Source organism: Cyprinodon tularosa, unplaced genomic scaffold (genome assembly GCF_016077235.1).
Source record: "Cyprinodon tularosa strain WSP-4 unplaced genomic scaffold, ASM1607723v1 ctg324, whole genome shotgun sequence".
NCBI classification, from domain to species: Eukaryota; Metazoa; Chordata; class Actinopteri; order Cyprinodontiformes; family Cyprinodontidae; genus Cyprinodon; species Cyprinodon tularosa.
Genome location: NW_024039035.1, coordinates 265,000 through 285,863, shown reverse-complemented (window position 1 = coordinate 285,863; position 20,864 = coordinate 265,000). Strand labels below are relative to the sequence as shown.

Genomic DNA, 20,864 nt, shown 5'->3' with positions numbered 1-20,864 from the left:
TTTCCTGCATGAACTTGTTAGGTTCCTAGGATTTTTTCTTAAGAAATCTGGTTTTAAATTTCCTGAAGTCTAGAGGTATTCTTCTTTTCCCTATTTTTCGATTTTTAAACCAGAAATGTTCCAAAGTCTTTATTAATTTATCTTTTCATTTCACTGTTTTTCTTTTGAAGATTCGCATTTATAGATCTGTCTGTCCTAAAAAAATCACCAACACTTCTGTTGCAGGAGTGATGCTCAGTGTAAGCAGCCTTATTTGGACCCCCAGTGGAAAGTAACCCAGACGACTTAAAAGGAAAAATAAAACACCCCAAAAATGTTACAAATACGTCTTTTTTTTTATCTTAAGCCTATTTTAAATGAGAATAATAAATACGCTGTATAGATTTCATTACTGTAATCCTTGTTTCATTTCAGCAAAAATAGGAATAGGAAACTAAAACCTTTTTTTTTTTTTAAGAGTATTTCTACCCACGGTTATCGTACCATAAGAGGCCTTATCGACCTATGCTGTTTCCAAATGGTTTCTAAAGCTCTACACATATGAGGTTGCAGATCAATAAACCTAACAGAAAAGAAGATGAAAGTGGGTCAGATACGCTTCAGGAACGTTTGTATTTCACTTTAATTCACTGACAACGTTGCTCTTCTAATAACATGTTCACTTCAACATCTGCAAGATTTCTGTCATGTTAATCATCATTCCCACAACAAAAAAAACAAAACTGACAAAAACAGCTTAAAAGCACATTTTCTAAAATAAAATACTGCTCATCAGGTAAATTTTTATTTAGGTGTTACTATCCCACTCACTTTTTTGTTTTCTCCTCTTTATCTGTAAACATTTTTTGTGAAATGCCATCAACTGACATCTCTGAGCTGTATCCCTTCCTGATGCATCTCAGTGTTAAACATTACTCTCAGTTTCTGTTTTTATTTTGGAGTGTGTGTTCATCTCCGGGGATAACTCCTGAGTAGGTAAGCTCTCTGGAGAAGGGGGCCTGGAGAGCGGAACAAACAGTGGAGGCTTGACCACCTCATATTTTACCCCCATTTTTTCCCTTTTCTGCCTCAAGTGGTTGTCACAGTGATTCACAAACGTTTCCAGCTTGACGAAGGTCTTGTTGCACACTTTGCAGTGATACGGCCGCTGGCCTTTTTTTAGCCGTATGTGAAGCCGGATGTATGATGAGCGGACAAACGTGCGGCAGCAGACGCCACACTTCAGATCCACCATGTTGCTTGGCATTTCCGTAGGCTGATTACCTAGAGACGCAGAGGTAGATGTGGGTCTGGCATCTCTGGAGGTCTCCTGGGTCTTGTGGGAGATCAGGTTTGTCATAGAGCGAAAGCCCCCGCCACACTTGAAGGGCCTGTCCTCAGCGTGGAGGCGAATGTGTGCCAGGAGCCCAGCCTTCTGGGTGAAAGCCTTGCTGCAGAACGTGCACTTAAAAGGCTTCTCCCCTGTGTGTAGCCGACGGTGGGTCTTCAGGTGTGACGCACGGCCAAAGTTCTTCCCACACTCAGGGCATTTGAATGGTTTTTCACCACTGTGGATTACCTTGTGAGCCATCAAGTGAGACGACTGATGGAAAAGCTTTCCACAAGTGTTGCATCTGAACTTCCTTTCCTTGTTGTGGGAGGTGAGATGAAGGCTGAGGTGGGCGGATGAGATGAAGGTTTTTTTGCATATGCTGCAGCTGTGAGGGTCCAGTCGAATGTGTCGCTGGGCCCGCCGGCCGTTAGGGGGGCCACTGCTGCTTCCAGCTTCACAGGATGGACATTTGGATGAAGCATTTGTGTTTTCTATCTGCTTCTGTTTAGCTGAGATGGATTCCGCCTGGGAGTCCAGCTGTGGTGGGCTGTAACTGCATCCACAGTCTGAACAGAGCCTGGAGGACTCCTGCTGGCCATCGGTTTTATCCAACATGCTGATATTTACAAGGAGGAGATTATAACCTATAATGTAACACAAAGAAATATGCAGCTTTATATTTATACATATATGTCAGGCATAGCATTAAAAGCACTAACAAAAGGATAATCATCTCTTCATGACACTTAATCGGAAAACATATATGTTTATCAAAGTTGACTAATTAGAAGTAGGAAATACAAATGTTAAGAGTTGGGAGAGTTTGACCTGGCCAAAATGTAATGGTTTTACATGCATGATATACAGCTATATCCCAAATTATGCTACATTTGAACAATAAGGCCCTGAGAGCATGTTTTGGCCACTAGTGCAGGAAGATTTCTCTCATATTAGGCAGACAGCAAAAACTCTTCATTAAGTCCTCTTCTAAATTAACTGTTTTGGCTTCCCATCCCCAGAGGCTACAGACAGCTCTGCTCAGCTTATTTACCCTTATGACATAAGGGGAATGCTTTTCAAACAGACCATATTGAGCACACATTAGCTAAGAGGTGAAAGGTAATGACAGTTTTTTTGTTTGTTTGTTTTATGAACCTCACTGACAGACTTTAGGACACATGACTGTTAGAAAATGTTTATAATGTGATTATTGCATAATAGGGAACCTTTAAGAGATGTCCACAGTGCTCAGAATCTCAAAAGTTGTTTAGGAAATATAATCCATTATGAACTGATAGAACTGGTCAACTATTGTACATAATGTTTCTAAAAAAGTGAATTCTGCTACAGAATAAAAGATGTAGAATATTCAGGGCATCAGTTTGGTATACATATTTATTGCAGCATACCATGCCATATGTGAGGAAGTGTTGTGCCAGTGGTTGGAGATGTGCACTTGTGCTCTGAGAAGGTTGCAAGTACTCACTTCAATCCACAGTCTGCACTCTGGGTTCCTGGGCAAGACCCTTAACCCCACACTGCTCTCTGGGCGCCGCACAGTGGCAGCCCACTGCTCCCCCAAAGGGGATGAGTTAAATGCAGAGAGTCATTTTCCAGATTGTGTGACAATAAAGAGATTTTTTTTTTTTTTTTTTTACATTTTACATAACAGTCTAACGGCAAAACAAGACATCCCCTGCCATCAAGTCCAATTGGGTATGAACCTCAGAGGTCCAACTTTAATCGATTTTAAGTTTGTTTTCCATCTAATTGTTTTTTTAGATGTTGAACCCAGAACTCAAACCTGAAAGAACTTTATCCACTATAACTTTTATCTAGAGCAGTGGTAAATCAGCAGGGTCGGAATGAAGAAAATCATCAACCAGTTAAGGTTGATGATTTTAAAGTTACAGATCATTTTTAATGATGAAATAAAATGAGTTTTTTATGCATCAGTGTTATACATTGACTTTTTAAATAAAAAATAAAGTGTTTTTGAAGTAGAGAACAAAAATCTTTCCATTTGGTATATAGACAATTTCCTGATTCACTTATTTTTTTAAAACACCTGAACTGACTGTATTTTTTATTTTATTTTTTCTGGCTTAATGAGAGCAGTGGGCTTTAGGCTGCTTTAAACCTGGGTTTGGATGGTGACAAAGCTATTCTCAAATACATATCAAAGTGCTCATTCGCGAGCCTGGATCCATGTTTATTTTTGATTCTGTTCATGGCGGAGAATCCTGCTGCACAGCAGCAGGTTGAGCCAAACATACTCTAAATGTTCAGGATTCATGGGGGCACAGAAAAGCATGAAATAAAAACAGGGCAAGGGATTCTAATATATTAAGAGAGCTGCATGAAGTGAAATTTCTATTCAATTAGGTCTTATACAAATTCTATTTCTAATGAGGTCAATATACATTTATAATTTAGGAATTTAACTTTTTTTTTTTTACTTAAGTCAAAATTACCATTTTCTAAAAAATCTGAATTAGAACTAAAGAAAGACTGATAAATTCAGGTGTAAAAATTAAGAGTTTATTTTAAACTTGTTTAGAAAAAAAAACATTTAGCAGATGAAAAATGTTATCCTATCTCAATACCACTGAAGCTATCTCCCTACTGTTTTTAAATAATTAGTAAAACATAATTTCTAAAGAAAAAAAAATGAAATAGTTCCAAAGGACCTATCAGTAACCATGTCTATTCCAGCGCATATCATCATTAGAATTTCTTTTAAGTATTATTTCTTCAGTACAGCGGCCATAACAGGGGCCAGGACATGATTTACAGGGGCACTGGCCCCTGTCTAGAACCGCCCATGATGTGGGATTTCTGGGTAACAGGAGAAGCGGCACAAGTGATGTTTAGACACTGTTGTCAGACAACATGCGGTAATTTATAAATATTTTAAATCAGGTTGGGTCCGGATCCGGACTGAGGTCTGCTAATCCATGACCTCTGATCTAGATGGATATTTAAATATATGCATTTAATCAATTCAATTTATTTATATAGTTCACAACACATGTCATCTCAAGGCACTTTACAGTTCAACCAGATCATACAGTCAAATTGATTCAAAGTTTTCTAAGGAAAACCAGTTGATTGCATCGCCTTATTGACTCAAATGCAATCCCTCACACTAAGCATGCTTGTAGCGACAGTGGAGAGGAAAAACTCCCTTTTAACAGAAAGAAACCTCCAGCAGAACCAGGCTCAGTGTGTTTATTTGTTAGCAAAGGCTTTAGGAAAGTACAGTTTGTCTTTATTTGGAAAATATGGTTGTTGTGGTTCATTTTCCTGTTGGATCAGCATAGATTGACCCTAAGTTTCTGGTGCCGATCCGCTTTCGGCCACCATTGGTGATTCCCTGGCCACCCTTATAAAATGTTTCTGGCTACGCCCCTGCTTGGCTGATGATTCGTGTCTTTTAACCTGGGGAGCAGGCAGTAAGCTGTTATGCAAGCTGGCAGAGGCGGTCTAATACTTTGGTCAAAGGTTGTGTAATATGGATCTGGAGCTACAAACCAGAACACAACAGTCCTGCTAAGCAGACGTTCAGAAATCCATCAAATGCTGATTATTATAGATGGACCAACAGTGAGCGCCACTTTCACTCCACACTCTTTATCGCTTTATCTTTTAGTGGTTTATTTAATTGTAACGCGGGTCAAACATGCAGACAATCTCATGTATATCTAAAAAGCTCAGATCATCGCGCTGCGGCCTGCATCGCCCTGAACAATGAGGAGGATGTAGATCAACAAAGACTCCACATACCGTGTCCATTTCCCCCTCCTAATACATGGGAAGCTTATTGTTTGAAGTGTTTGTCCTCTGAGCTGCAGTTAAAATGTCACCAGCAAAAGAAAAGAAAACCTGGAGTTAATAAACATATTTCAGCGGGTGTTTGGTCGTTTTCATTTGCTTAAAAGAGGCGGCCCCGGTGCAGAAACTGGGCTGCAGCATCATCTAGCGAGCGGCGGATCAACTGGACAGACTGCTGCGGGTTTAAAGGCAACATCCAGGAAAACTAACAGTGCAGAAATTAGTGAGAAAAACCGACCAAATTCAGTTATTTTCTGTAGGTTTCGTTTAATGTGGAAATGGGAGGACATTTGACCTTTGTTACGATCATCTGTTAGTTTCGTTTCTGCTGAAATCTGATTTAAATCTCAGATAGAAGGAAACCAGGCAGGAAACGCCAGGTGAATGTGGAAGGGTAAAGATCAGCAGCCTGAACTTTTTCAACATCACTTGCTTTAAACTATCTGATTAAATCATGCACGGGCTGATTTAAGGTAAAATATTTGTTTTAAAATTATTATTTTTAACCTTTAATATATGGATTTGTAAATAATTACATGTTGCACATTATAGACAGATCATGTGCAAAAATGCCACATTAACATTATCTGATTACCCATCTAGTAATTATGAATTGATTGTGTAATCTTTATCTAAAAGGAGAACACATTTACTGTTATCAGGTTCTTAACCGTTGATATGGCAATCAGTGAAATACTTTAAAAATCAACATTTCAAACCAATAGTGTTATTGGAATCCAGGACAAGACCTTATTACCTTTGTAACATAAAAAATATGGATATTTTGATGGCAAAAATGAATGTCGATGTGATAACAAGAAACGTAAACTTGCCTGAATATATGAAGAAAAATAACAACAGCGCTTCTATAAGAAATTCATGAAAACAATCTGAGAGTTAAATAAACACATTTTTTGGTAAAACATAACATTAGAGGCGTTAATGCTGATACTGTCACTTACTTTTTTTAGTTTAAAAACCTAAATATAATAGTTAACTATGCTTATTAACTTTTTAATAACTTTTGATTTAGCTATATATTACAGTAGGTAATATATCATTTCCACAGGAGAGGAGCCTGATAACAAAAAGATCTGCCTCCCATTCTACTTTTAGTAATTCTAGGAACCCCTAATAAACCTGCAGATTGAGAGTGTAGTGCTCTGTTAGGAAGAAAAGGAACAATCATATCTCTGCTTTAAGATGGAGCTTTGCCATTTAAGGCTTTATATATGAGAAGGAAGATTTTAAAATCTATTCTGGATTTAACAGGAAGTCAATGAAGAGAAATTAGGATAGGAGAGATATGATCTCTCTTTTTAATTTTTCTATCATTTCAGACCTCTGGCTTCAGCATTTTGGATCAGCTGAAGGCTTTTAACTACAGCTTGTGGACTTCTTGATTGTAATGAATTACAATTGTCCAGCCTTGAAGTAACAAATGCATGGACTAGTTTCTCAGCATCAGCCCTGGACAGGATATTTCTAATTTTTGCAATATTCCGCAGATAAAAGAAGGAAATTCTAGAAACATCTTTGATATGGGATTTAAATGATAGGTCCTGATCAAAACTAATACCATGATTTTTTACTTTATTATCTGAGATTAATTTAATCCCATCCAAATGAAGGGAATGACTAATCAGCATATTTTTCAAAAACTCTGGTCCAAAGACCATAACTTCTGTTTTGCCTGGATTCAGAAGCAGAAAGTTAAGGGTCATCCAGGTTTTTATGTCTTCAAGACCTGCCTTTAATCTATGAAATGGTTTAGCTTCATCTGGATTTATAGACAGATACAGCTTAGTACCATCAGCATAACAGTGAAAATGAATCCCAGGCTGTCTAATAATTCTACCAATTGGGAGCATATATAAGGTAAAGAGAATTAGTGCTAGCACTGATCCCTGTGGTATTCCACAGGTAACCCATGAAGTATGAGGAAGATTTATCATTAACGTTAACAAACAAGGTAGATATGATTTAAACCAGTCTAGCATTGTTCCTTTAATTCCTACAAAACATTCAAATCTTTCTAAAAGAATATTATGATCAACTGTGTCAAATGCAGAACTGAGATCTAACAGGTCGAGCACAGATACAAGTCCATTTTCTGAGACCACGAGAATATCATTAATGACTTTTACCAGAGCTGTTGCTGTGCTATGATGAGCTCTAAAGCCAGACTGAAATTCTTCAAAAAGTTCATTATGGTGTAAGTTCTTCCACACTTTTTTGGAAACTACTTTCTCAAGAATTTTAGATAAGAAAGAAAGATTGGATATAGATCTATAATTGACCAATTCATCTGGGTCCAGGGATGGTTTCTTAAGTAAACCATCAAGGACCTTTTTTTCTCTTGAATATGATAAATAACCCTAAATATTCCCCCTAATTTTAGACCCCATACAACACCATATGGTCACCACTATCCAGTTCAAAACGATTTAAGAAAAGCATATGCTGATTATAAGCTGCTGCTTAAAATACATATTTTTCATTATAGGTTGCAATAGGAATAAATATAGTTTGTTCAAACTTTAACCATAATTCCAGGAGAGTTCTACACCTTGAGATGAGCTCAGTTAGTTTGATCAACCCTGTAGACTGTGGTTTTCAATCATTAGATCATAGCGGCTACACCGCCCCGCAGCGCCACCTACCGTTATTTAAACGAAGGGATTTTCATTTTCTCGGTAAGTTTCATTTCATGCCAAAACGACACCCCAGGAAGTGATTTTTTTTTTTTTTTTTTTTTTTTTTTTTTTTATTAAACGTCTTAACTTCCGAGTTTCGATTTTCCCGTTAGTGCTTTTGAATTTGTAAGAAATGAAAGTTATAGATAGAGGGAGTTAACAGAGGTTAGGGTGAGGCTTTATAAAGCAGGACTCTCGCAGCATCCTCTCAGTTTCCAAGGAGCTGATGGGATCCAGCGCTGATGTGACTCAGGTACATTTATTACTTCTTTATTACATGATTTAATTAAAGGAGGCCTAGTATGTACTCTGTAATATTTTTTACATGTTTATATCAGGGTTTTTTTCTACCTAAATTCTAATTGATTATTAACCACCGCTTTTAGTGTATTTGTGGTAAAAAAAAAAAAAAAAAATGGCATGGCATGAGAGCTATAAAAGTATCTATGAAAGCTGCGTCACTTAGGATACAGGAAATATTGGTTTTATTACTGGTCGTTTCCCTGCATCAAACGTTTGTGCAAAAAATATGAAAAACTTCACCTGCATTAATAAACAAATAACAACTCAATTTGAGTATTTTGTGATGAATTTAAATAATTCTGCAACATGTCTGCATGGGTCCGTGCATCTTTTGGTAATTGGGTTTTTGTTTTTTGTTTCCCGAAATGGAAAATGAAATTCAAATCATTTTTTCAAATGTTACTTTCCTCTTTTTGACAATTAAAAAGAGAAACGCTTTGAAATGTAATTCTCTCTTCTTCTTTTTTTTTCTTTTTTTTCCCGTTCCTGAAACGAAAGCTCAATGACCAAAAGAAAGACGGATCTAAATCCCGTTTCATGGTTAGGCTGGACCTCCAAAATAAATCTCCTTCTCAGGCAGACATGGAAAATTTTACTTTCATTGTATTTTCTTGGTATCTTAAATGACCAGCAGATGGCGCTGTGTGTTACTTGGACCATAAATCATCTTATCCCGCAATGTATTCTACGTTTCATAGTCAATAAAGGGGACATTTATAAATCGCATGGTTGAGTGGAATTTTATTTTTTATAGGGAAAATACTTTTTTCTATCAATCATTCAGGCATATATCTGGGGGGGAAAAAAGCTAAGAAAAACCTAAGCAGTTGTAGGAGTGAGTTGACAAATCAAATCCCTGCATTTCCATCCACTGGCCTAAAAAGTTTGAACCTGTACGACATGAGAAAATAATCTTATGTGATGAAATACTGATAGGAAATTATGCAAAGTCAATGTTAATGGACTGAACCTGCCGGTGTGATTCTGCTCTGGATGGAGGTCAGCTGTTTGTTGACCATCAGTGTTTGGCATTAATTTTGCCATATTTATTTTTCTTTGATTGTGTCGACCAGAGAAAACAGAATTCAGACCAAATTAAAGAGGAAAAAACAATCAATTTCATAGGCCTACATCTGAAAAGATAATAATAATAAAGAAGCATTCACTAAAAAACACTAAACATATTTAAAAGAAACCTATTTTGTAATGTGAAACGGCATAGGTTTATCTTGGCTGTTTTTTTTTTTCCAGATATATGCCTAAATAATGGACAGAAAAAAACATTTCCCCCCCCAAAAAAAGTTTAACACAAACACCTAGTTATTAATGTCCCATTTATTGACCATAAGGAACAAGGTCCTAAACTATATTTGCTGGATAGGTCGATGGATGGTTCCATTAACGCACTGCGCCACCTGCTGGTTAAAGTACCTGTCCTCATTGTGCCTCAGACTATATATATATATATATATATATATATATATATATATATATATATATATATATATATATATATATATATATATATATATATATACTATATATATATATATATATATATATATATACTATATGTACAAGACCTGCTTTGATTTCAAACAGACGCATAGGCTACGATGAGGGCAGGAAATACAACGAAAGGACGTTTTTCTATGCCTGCCTGAGCAGCAATTTTTTTTTGTTTCTGCTGGTGTCTTTTATAACCGGAAAACGTACAGATAAAAATGACCTTATCCGTTAATGACATTCAAGATCTTTTTCCATAACACTGTAAAAAAAACAAAACAAAAGGTCGTCTGTTTAATGTGTCATTCGCCTCATCGATAAGTAAATCAAAATTGGTTTCATTCTATTCCTAAACACATTATCTGTTCAAGATTAGTTTTGCAGAGTATTCTGATGTTAGCAAGTCTACCTTGAGAAGCTTCACCAATGGTTTTGTTGAAATTAACACAAAAGATTGTATGCTGCATTATCACATGTTGCAATATGCAATCTTTCTTACAGCAACCAACTCAAGAAGGATGAGTGGGAAGGCCAAAAGTAAAACCCGGTAAGCTGCCCCACCTCTTCCCCTTCCCATGTGAAGCAATTCAATTTACATAAGAAGGTTGTCTGTGATTTTGTAGATGAAAATATCTCCATACAGAAAATTGTCTCCAGAAGCACCACCACTATATGCTTCATAAGAAGAAATTGTCAGCTAGTTTTACAATTTATATTAAATTGTATTAAATATTTAAATACACCTTAAATCAAATAAAAAATTTGACTTTATTTGTTTGTTTTAATGGTTTAGTATAACTTAACACTGATTATGATTAGGTCTAATCCCACTAAGAAATCCACAAGTTAAAGAAGTAAATGTTGATAAAGCATATCAGGTGCCACAGATTGTAATTAATTTTTATTTTGATATTCTTAATTTTAGGAGGTCCTTTGGGGCCACCGCACCACCCTTCCTTGACTACCTAAAAGGTATTCTTCGTCGATATCCTGACGGTGGACAAATTTTGAAGGTTGGTATTATGTTTATATTAAGATTATAACAATGATGTTTCTTTTACCAGAACAAGCTACTAGGCCTAGGGAATCTAAGAAACCTGATATATATTACTAAAACAACTGTGCTTGTTTTAGGCTTTTATTTTACACCTAATAAGTTTTATCTGCTGTAGATAGCTTTTTAAGCCTACACCTTCAGTCATGTCACTTCACTTATCCTGTTGTTTTTCACATTTAATTGGCCCAATAGGAGGTACAGAATTATGATCTTATATAGTTTTGCATAGTAATATTATAGCTTTGTAGGGATTACATAGTGGAAAAGTAATTTTCCTGCATATCAGAGATGTTGGCAATAGAAGTCCCAAGTCAAAACATAGATCTAAAGTTTTGAAATCCTATTCTAGACTACTTCCAATAAAATAAGGCTTTCTAGTCTTGCTACATCACTGGGTGCTGTGTTTTAATAGTTTGTTTACTGATAACCTAATATAAGCTAAGGTAGATGTTTGATAAAGGTAGTATTAATTATTACAATTACTGTGTCGTGACGCCACCTGATTCCCAGGAGTTAATAGCCAATCAGCTTTCAGCCTCTGTTGGTTCGTGTTTTATGAATTCCTGTCTGATGGCGTGGGATATAGGACAACAAAAAATAAACTGGATTCAAGCAAAGTTACACTCAAAAAGCAAGCACATGTATGCAGAGTTAACGCATACACCTCCTTTACAAATATAATAATTTATCTGTGGGGAATGTATCTGGCCCTTTTCCAGGCTTCTGTGAAACATAAAGAGAGTGTAGAGCTGGCACACTCAATTCCACAATACCCTGTGCTGTCTGCACCACCTCTAAGTGCTTCCTCCTCTGTGCCATTCAGGTCCTGCTGAGACAGGGTTCTGTCCATCTTCTTCAATAAAAGTATGTTAGTATCTGAGGAGGAAGCCAAGAACGTTTTTGAATTCCAGAAACAGAGGAGCCATTGTTTGGCCTTCTTCACCCGGAGGGGAGGAGTTCTCATTGCAGAAGAAGTTTGAGGAGATGTATATGGCTAGGCATTTTATGCTGTCCACATGCTCCCCCAAACTCCCCCTGTATGCAAAGTAGAGCGTGTGCAGTCCTTCCTGATCTACTGTGATCTAATTTGTGGATTTACTAAAACCACCCCCCGTGGACATGGACAATATTTTTTTTTATATTTTTTTTTTATTTTCTATACTCTGAAAATCCCAGAGGGAAATTACTTCTCTGCATTTAACCCATCCCCTTGGGGAGCAGTGAGCTGCCATTGTGAGGCGCCCGGGGAGCAGTGTGGGGGTTAAGGGTCTTGCTCAGGGAGCCAGAGTGGCAGTCTGTGGAAGTGGGGGATCAAACTCACAACCTCAGGATTCAAAGCCCTATGCCCTAACCACTAGGCCGCCACTCCCCTACACGCACCTTAGTTTCGTTTTGTCTTCAATTTAATGTTTCGTTTAGCAATAACTCAGTGCAATATTTATTGATGTTACTTCTTCAATAACTCAGTGCAGTATATATGTATATACAGTATATACTTATTTACCCTGTATACAGCTAGCTCTTAGTTATAGAAAACATTTATTGTGCAGGAATAATGTCTTAGCTCTGTTACACTGGTAGCCAAGTAATCAACATTTCGTTGTCAAGATTCACCTTGTGTTTTTTGTGCTAAGTCTAAGTCATAAGATTATTGCTGGAACACACTGTGTCAGACACACCACAGCGGTGTCGCCAGCAAACATAATAAACATGCTTGTATTTTGAAAAGGGTAACGAGAGTAGGGCTGAAAACAGAACCCTGTGGTGTGCGAGTTAAGAGATGGAGAAGATGTGATCAATAATGCTCACATCTGCCCCACAGTAGTACTTCAACTTATAGTTCCAGTCCTTATACATTCTAACTAACAAAATTATATAGACAATTTTGTTAATATAACAATGATTCACTTTTTTTTTTTTTTTTGTTCGGCAAACCAGAGCATCTGGTTTGGGTCTATTTATTCCTTATTTACTATGGACGGTTGCCTGAAGATTGTTTCTATTGAGCTCACCGGGGTTTGAATCATTACTGATTTTATTTTGAAACAGGAACTGATCCAAAATGCTGATGATGCTCGAGCGACAGAGGTGATTTTCATTCACGATGAAAGGAGCTACGGCACTGAGGGTCTTTGGAATGACAATCTTGGACAACATCAAGGTAGAAAAGAAAGTTGATAAATATTTGGATATGATATTGTTACATGCAGGCAATCGCCCTTCTATTTTCCTCTACGGGCGAGTCCTAATAAGAGTGGTTCAGTGCTCCCTTGCCATTGGCTCCCCTATGATTACTACGGTGAGCTCATCCTAGGATCCCTGCTCTAAAAGCAGTTCATTGTGGTTACTCTAAAAGCTACTCTCCTCATTCACACAACTCCATTTTTCACTGCTTGATTTTGGTGAGTGGCTCTGGATGCTGCAAACCTTAGGTATGTGGTGGGAGCTATGTGGACTAGATATTTAGGGTACCCTGTACATTCCTGTCCATGGTGTTCACTAGTTTAGTGTTTTGTGCCACCCTCTGTATGCTTTGGTCACCATTTTTTTAGATAAGTTAGATGTGTTTTGTTTGACTTGTCAGTTTTTCTTTAAATGGTTAATCAGGAAGTGTTTTATTTTTATTTCATTTGTTTGGCACAACCATGTGTCCTTTCTTCCACCACAGGTTAAAGCAGCTAATATCTGTATTTCCAGACCAGTTAAATACGTAATTTCGATCATTTTAAATCATATTGTCTTAATTCACTTGTTGTTGTTGTGTTTAGATCCCCTTGGGGGTCGCAACAATATGTTGATGCAGATTTTAGCCCTAAGTAACATTGTTAGAAGTTGTCTGTTGCACTTGTCATCATGTTGTGGAAGCCATTTTGTACCATGCAAAGCTCTGCATTGTTGGAGGTGGAAAAGCGGTGGGGGGAGGGGTTCCTGTCACTGCAGTGTGCAGTCTGACCATTAGATGTCATTGAAAATTACACACTGTAGCTTTAAGTTTTAAGACAGAATTATTGCAGAGATACCAGATATTTTATGCATTCATTTGTTTGATTAATCCATTTGTGCAGGACCTGCTCTTTATGCCTACAACAATGCGGTGTTTACCGATGAAGACTGGGAAAGAATTCAAAAGGCTGGAAGAAGTGGAAAGATCAATGACCCTAACAAAATTGGAAGATTTGGAATTGGCTTCAACTCTGTTTATCACATAACAGGTGAAATAAATTAATCAGATTCATAACACACATTTACTTAATCATTTTTAGGAGATTACTTACAGAAGATTTATAAGGGTTCATTTTTCTATTGTATCAACAGATGTGCCAAGTATTTTCAGCTCCGGACATCTTGGATTGATGGATCCCCAAGAAGAAATATTTGGCGATAAGGGGTTTCTGTGGTTTTTGAATGACCCTGAAGACCAAGAATCTCTGATGACAATGCAAGACCAGTTTCAACCCTACAGAGACATTGTTTTGCTTGTTGGCAAACAAGAATGGTCAAAGATCATAGAGAATCAATACTTCCCTGGGACAATTTTCAGACTGCCATTACGCAACAAGGCGTCAGAGATTTCGGACAATCTGTATAATTCAGATAAGATGGTTGACCTTTTTGATAGCTTTATTGCAGATGCAGACCTAAGCCTCCTCTTTCTGAAAAGTGTGAACTCTGTGTCCTTGGTCCACATTAGTGAGGATGGAACCGTTAACACCAGGCTTGAAGTGAAATCCTCAGAACCAAAAGAAGTTGCTCTGAAGCAAGGAGATGAATCAGACACTGAAGGCTTGACAAGATTCAAGTTGGTAACTCTAAATTCAGAAGAGCAGAAAGAAACAAAATGGCTCCTAACAACATGCACAATGAAAAAGGATAAGGTACCAAACCTGGATGTTCTGGCCAAAAAGCTGAGTTTTTTACCTAGAGTTGACTTAGCATTCCCCCTTGACGAGCAGAGAGACGGTAGTCATGGCAGACTGAGCTGCTTTCTCCCTCTCCCAAACAATGAGTCCAACAAGACCGGTCTACCAGTTCATGTCAACGCCTGCTTTGGCCTCACAGACAACAGAAGGCACATCAAGTGGCAAGAAGAAGACCAGAAACATGACGAACATGCTTTATGGAATGAGTTGCTAGTAAAGGAGGTTCTACCACAAGCATATGTGCTACTTATTCAAGATGCCATTACGCTCTATCAACAATCATCTTTTCCTCTGTCTTCCGTGTACAACCTGTGGCCTGATGTTACTCAGATGCGACACAAAGACAAGTGGCTCAATGTTGCTGTGGATGTTTTTCATCACTTGCTCAACGAGGACATGGCTGTTCTCTCTCTAGCCAGAGATGAGACCCAGTTTATCCCTTTATCAGAAGCTGTGATACCCTGTAATGGTCCAACATCACTTGACACATTATTTGCCATTAAAAGGACTTTGGTTTCCTGTGGAGAAAATCTTGTGAGTCTACCGGCTAATGTACTCAGGGCCATTGAGGTCTATCCACACACCAATCCAAAACATGTGACGCCCAGCTTCCTCAGAAAGGTGCTTCATAGGTCCGGTGTTCATAATATCAATAAAGAAGACAAACTGTGTATTTTAGAGTACATATTGAGTGATGGAGAATACAAAGAACTGGAGGGTCTTCAGCTCCTTCCACTCAGTGATGGATCTTTCAAATCATTCACAAACAAAGAGGAGGACACTGCTTTAATTGACAACAAGGATTTCCCAAGGTAAGCCTATGGTATATCTAAAGTGTCTGTTGCTATATTTATCTTGCGCTTACTAACCATTTTGTCATAACAGACGTGATCTTTCCTTTCTTTCCTTTTATTTACTTAAAATTCTGGTGTGTACAAGTAAATAAAAGTATTTTGACCACAGTGGTACATATGTTTTTATACATTGATGTTTTAAAGTTAGACATTTTATTTGACATAATTTATTCATTTAGAAAAATTTTCTGCATTAGATAAATTGGATAATTGCTGTCGCTCCAATTGTTTCCTTCTGGTATAGCTTGGTACACCCTTCCCTCATTACACAGGTCTTCTATAAGATTTAATGTGGTTGGTCCTCTTCTATGCTTTTGTCCCTTCAGTTGGCATCAGATTTACTATAGGATTTATATCTATTAGACTGAGCTAAGCATGGAAGAAGCGTGAATATGGGTTGATTTTGTTATGTTCTGATTTAGTCTGTCCTAAGACCCAATGAAGGTCAATATTTGTGGCAAAGGGCAGGAGCTTGTTTTTGAATTAATTTCTAAAATTTAGAAATCTATGCACTTCAATAGAACTTAAATAACTTTTTACTTTTTAGATTGGGGAAACTTTGTGTTTTTTGTTGTGGTTTTAACATTTTTTGATATTGTTAGATAATTTGGGTCATTGATTTGTAGCTCTTTTGTAATATACTTAGGAAAATGAGCTTCGAGGAGCTGAAAGATATCAGTACTCCAAATACAGATTGCTTGCGCAAAAATTAAATGTTTCAGAAAAAACCCTAATTAAGCCTGGTTTGTGGTTACTATGACCTGGATGACTAAGTATTTGCATTTTAGATTTAGGTTCTATTAGGTTCTATTTAACTGATTTTTCTTTGTAATATGGGGCTCTATTCATAACCTGTCCATAACATAAATCAGGATTTTGTTTATTTATTTAATTTTCTACTGCTAAAATTAACTCCCGATTTGTGTGCAAGAAGGATTTTTATTTTTTCTCCCTCGATATTACTCTACTGGCTCCTTATGAGGCAGTTATGCTTTATTAAATAATTATGGGCCGATGTAGGTACCAGATCTGCTTGGGTGGTCAGATCTGCTCGGGCCCTGCGCATAACGGTGACGTTACGCTACATGATTGGTTGACTGTTGCCACATGATGTAAAACACTGTGATTGCCCAAACAACGATGATAACATCATGCAGTGTCGTGAGCATCTGTAATGTTAGCCGATGAGGTTTGACCTGATTGACAACAAAACTGAAAAAAATATTTTATGGTTAACAAAATAACTGCAAGACCATGATATAAAGGGGGAGAGCCATATTAGGCTACACTACTTTTTACTTGATTTCAAAAATCTGTTTATTTTCTACAAGTAGAATAACAGCTGTTTTCTTTGTCTAAAATTTCTACGAAACAAATTTTCAAGATGTTCCATTTATCCTCCCCTCTTAATAAAAAGAATGAAAATAAGCTGAGGCTTTTTTTTCACCTTGGTGAATGTCAGAGAAGGCAGTACATTCTTTCAAGACTGACAATGATTGTTTTCTACTTTCGGCTACTTTAGATCGCCAAGGAAATGTAAAATAATAGCAAATATAGGTTATGATATGTTGAGACTCCAAAAGAGATTTGATTCTTAAGAATCCGGTGCAATACAGTTTGTCCAAGTGGAGTTTCGATATGATTACGTCATAAGAAGGTACCGAGCAGATCTGATCACCCAAGCAGATCTGATACCTACACCCATAGATAATTATATATGTAGACGCCTCATTCGATGCTGACCAACATGTCTAGAGGGCAGCCATCTTGGATCGGACCACAGTTTAGACAGCTGCTGTCAGAATGATTAGCAGGCGCCTGAAATCTCCTGTTAATCACATTTAAAACGAGTCAGAGGTACTATTACAATAAAAAAAAAAACAATAAAGAAAATAAAAACAAATTTTAAACTTAACTTTCAATTAGAGTACATATATTTATTCAGCTTAAAAACTATTTAAACTGAACTCAAACTGTATATGTATATATATATATATATATATATATATATATATATATATATATATATATATATATATATATATATATATATATATATATATATATATATATATATTTTTTTTTTAGTAATAAACTGTTACAATCTCTTTGGTAAATGCTGTTTGGTGGCTTAATTTTCTGCAAACTCTGTAAACAACATAATATTACTCTCAGCTTATAAGTAATGTCAGTCCAAATGACAGAAGACCTGATGAACTGTAAAACCCCCATCTTAAGCACACTGTCATTAATGATGACAGTGTGCTCTACATTAAAAGTTACTGAGCTTTTTTTTTTTTAAAGCTCATCATCTCTTACAAAGACTTCAACAAGAAATTATTTTTATTTTCCAGTGGCAAATTTATGTTAAATCAGTATTGTTTTTGTTACTGTTTATATAATTGCATTACCTTTGGATTCAAATTATTTTGAAATATTACATGCATATAAAGCCCAACAAATAAATTGATCTTTTCTGCAGAATGCTGCTTCCCTACTGCAAAAACCTCTTCATGCGCCATGATCTCAGTTCAACCTGCACAGCCCACCTTAAAGAAGTGGCCAAAATAGGTATGTTAGTTTTACTTTTACTTAAATGTTATGCTTTTACAACTCCACACAAAAAACTTCCTGTTTTTGCAATAACTAGTTAACATTATTTTAATATCTATGTTTTTAAGGGATATTTAAAGTCATAAACGTGGATAAAAACCATGTTGTGCAATACACAAGAAAACATCTGCCGCAGGACTGGAAGCAAACGGAGAGAAGACTTGTTACTTGGGACACCAACAACAGCCACCATCCACCATTAGATTGGCTTCAGGAATTCTGGAGGTTTCTGAACTCTCACTTTAATGAGTTAACTTTTTTTAGGGATATACCTCTTATACCTGTCAGTCCCCTGTCTGGTAGTCAGTGTGTTTCACTGGCAAAACTACAACAGAAGACAACCCTAATTTTCCAGAAAAGAGGACAGAGCAGTTTACCAGACCAGTTAGCTCAGCTAGTGACCAAAGCTGGCGGCACAGTGGTGAGAGGGAATGACTGGCTAAAGCATGTAGACCTTGAAACTTATGTTCTGAGTCCATCTCCAATGAGTGTTATGAAGGTGTTGATGAATTTAGACTTTCAGCATGTCATCAGTAATGTAACATGTGCAACTAAAACAGCACGAGAGGAACTGAAAGACTGTTTGTCCCATCTAGATTCTCTCTCAGGTCCAGAGAAAGATTTTCTCATAAGGCTGCCTCTGTTTCAAACTACGACAGGTTCCTTGGTCACAGCTCAGTCAAAACAGGCTTTGGTTTTAACGACTGGTCCTGGTTTAGCCCCACAACTGCCTGTGCCAGATTCGGTTATTCAGTGTACTACTGAAGCTGATCGAAGACTTTTACAGCTGCTGAAGGTGAATCTCTTGGGTCCAGCTGAAGTAGGCATTATCCTTGTTGACAGGATAAAACAGGGCGCCTGCAATAGTCAAGATACAGAGAACATAATGACCTGGATATTGCAGCACGGGAATATCCTTTTCTCACAAAATCAGTCCCTGAAAAACAGATGCAAGGAACTAAGATTCATCCAAGGGAAAGGAGAGTTGAAAAGAGCTTCCGACTTTTTTGATCCAAGAGTGAAAAACTTTAAAGTCATCCTTGAGTCAGATTTTTTCCCCCCATCTGTATACACAGAAGCAACACAGATATTGGAAAGTCTGTTAGATCTTGGATTGATAAACAAAGAGGCAGATTTGACACCTGAGCATTTGTTATATGCCACCACAATTATTGAAAAAAAAAAAAGTGAACTCTGAGGGTGAGGCCCTTCAAAGAGCTCAGGTCCTCTTGGAAATCCTGGATGCTTGTGATCTACTGTCAAAGTTTTCAAATGCACAACTTAATACTCTTAAGAAGACTAAATGGTTCCCATGTGATCAACCCCTTATTGAAAGAAGAGACATCTTTAACAAATCTACACACATTTTCTACAGCCCAGAGGAAATAAGACACACTATGTATGAGGACATTGTTGGAGAGGTGATGCCTGTAATAGGGAAGCTCAGTAAGAGAGTTAACAACAAGCTTGGCTTAAAATCTCTGCCTCCACCTGAGAAAGTGATAAAAAACTTGTCAGTCCTAAAATTGAAAGTACAAGACATGGATGATCCTGATACCAACGTTGATTTCAAACGAAAGCTGCATAGCATTTACAGGCACATGCAAGAAAACATCTCTGCATTTGTAGAGTTAATGAACACTGAGACAGACTGGTTGTGGGCCCATGACAAATTTGTTTCCCCCTGTGAGCTGGTCCTTAAGTACCCTCAGGATCTGGATCTAAGCTCTTACATTGGGAAGGTGCCAAATGAATTTTTACCATACAATAAGCTGCTTCAGAAGTTTGGTCTGAGAATATCACTTTCAAATAAAGACATTGTCAGGTTGCTTCATTCCATCCAGCAAAACATTGAAGCAAGACAACAGCCATTTGCAAGTCCAGCTGAGGTGAAAGTGTCCATAGAGATTCTCAACTGGTTATGGAAAACAAAGCAAACTGTCCAGGATGATATCCCTGTCCCAGTAATTACAGAGGATGAACAGTTCACCCTTAAACCACAATCAGAAGCACTTCTATGTGACGTAAGCAGACATAAACTGAAAGAGCTTCAGTACCACGAGGGGAAAATGTATATACTACACGAAGAAATCCCAATAGCAGCAGCTGAATGGATGAACATTAGATTTCTCAGTAACTACATCCTTGCTCCAGAGCTTATAGGTATTGAGCAATGTGGACAATCTGAGCCAATAACTACAAGGATAAAAAACATCCTTAAAGAGTATGATGAAGATGGTGACATCTTTAAGGAGCTCATCCAGAATGCAGAGGATGCTGGAGCTGATGCCTGTAAATTTCTGGTGGATTTCAGAGAACACAAAGATCCTCCAGAAAGTCTTATTGATCCTGACATGGCCCTTTGTCAGGGTCCATGTCTTTGGGCCTTCAATAACAAGCAATTCACAGAGGAGGATTGGACAAATATTGTCAGAGTTGGTTCAGCCTCAAAGGAAAGCAAAGCTGAAAAGATTGGAAAGTTTGGACTTGGATTCAATACAGTTTATCATGTGACAGATGTTCCCTCAATCCTGAGTGGAAGCAAACTTCTTATACTTGATCCAAATGTGACTCACCTGAGAAAGCACATCAAGCAGAAGATAAACCCTGGGATCAAACTGGACATCTCTCAAAAGAGAATTTTTGACTACTTTCCTGGTCTGTTTTTACCTTATGAAGGTATTTTTGACTGTAGCTTCACACAGAGATGTCCTCCAGAACCGTATGATGGCACTCTAATCAAACTTCCTTTCAGAACTGAAAAAGAGG

At 37.3% G+C, this 20,864-nt stretch overlaps 2 protein-coding genes across 2 annotated transcripts; one reads left to right on the top strand and one right to left on the bottom strand.

Moving 5' to 3' along the window:
* Nucleotides 1-408: 408 nt before the first annotated feature.
* Nucleotides 409-5,293, bottom strand: LOC119788739 (zinc finger protein 501). The gene is made up of 2 exons (XM_038293357.1): nt 5,099-5,293; nt 409-1,956 (listed from the first exon to the last, which is right to left on the bottom strand). The coding sequence occupies exon 2, from the start codon at nt 1,925-1,927 to the stop codon at nt 905-907; it is 1,023 nt and encodes a 340-aa protein (XP_038149285.1). The 5' UTR covers nt 1,928-1,956; nt 5,099-5,293; the 3' UTR covers nt 409-904.
* A 2,665-nt stretch (nt 5,294-7,958) lies between these two features.
* On the top strand, nt 7,959-19,426 carry LOC119788721 (sacsin-like). The gene is made up of 8 exons (XM_038293315.1): nt 7,959-8,095; nt 10,153-10,198; nt 10,577-10,664; nt 12,758-12,869; nt 13,774-13,920; nt 14,024-15,440; nt 17,965-18,053; nt 18,164-19,426. Exons 2-8 carry the CDS (start codon nt 10,170-10,172, stop codon nt 19,291-19,293), a joined length of 3,012 nt encoding a protein of 1,003 aa, XP_038149243.1. The 5' UTR covers nt 7,959-8,095; nt 10,153-10,169; the 3' UTR covers nt 19,294-19,426.
* The last annotated feature ends 1,438 nt before the right edge of the window (nt 19,427-20,864 follow it).

Excerpts from the sequence above, each read along its gene's own strand:
- LOC119788739 (XM_038293357.1), bottom strand. The coding sequence starts at position 1,927 with ATGTTGGATAAAACCGATGGCCAGCAGGAGTCCTCCAGGCTCTGTTCA.
- LOC119788721 (XM_038293315.1), top strand. The coding sequence starts at position 10,170 with ATGAGTGGGAAGGCCAAAAGTAAAACCCG. Across the intron at positions 10,665-12,757 it reads ACGGTGGACAAATTTTGAAG|GAACTGATCCAAAATGCTGA; the intron begins GTTGGTATTATG and ends ATTTTGAAACAG. Across the intron at positions 15,441-17,964 it reads GACAACAAGGATTTCCCAAG|AATGCTGCTTCCCTACTGCA; the intron begins GTAAGCCTATGG and ends TCTTTTCTGCAG.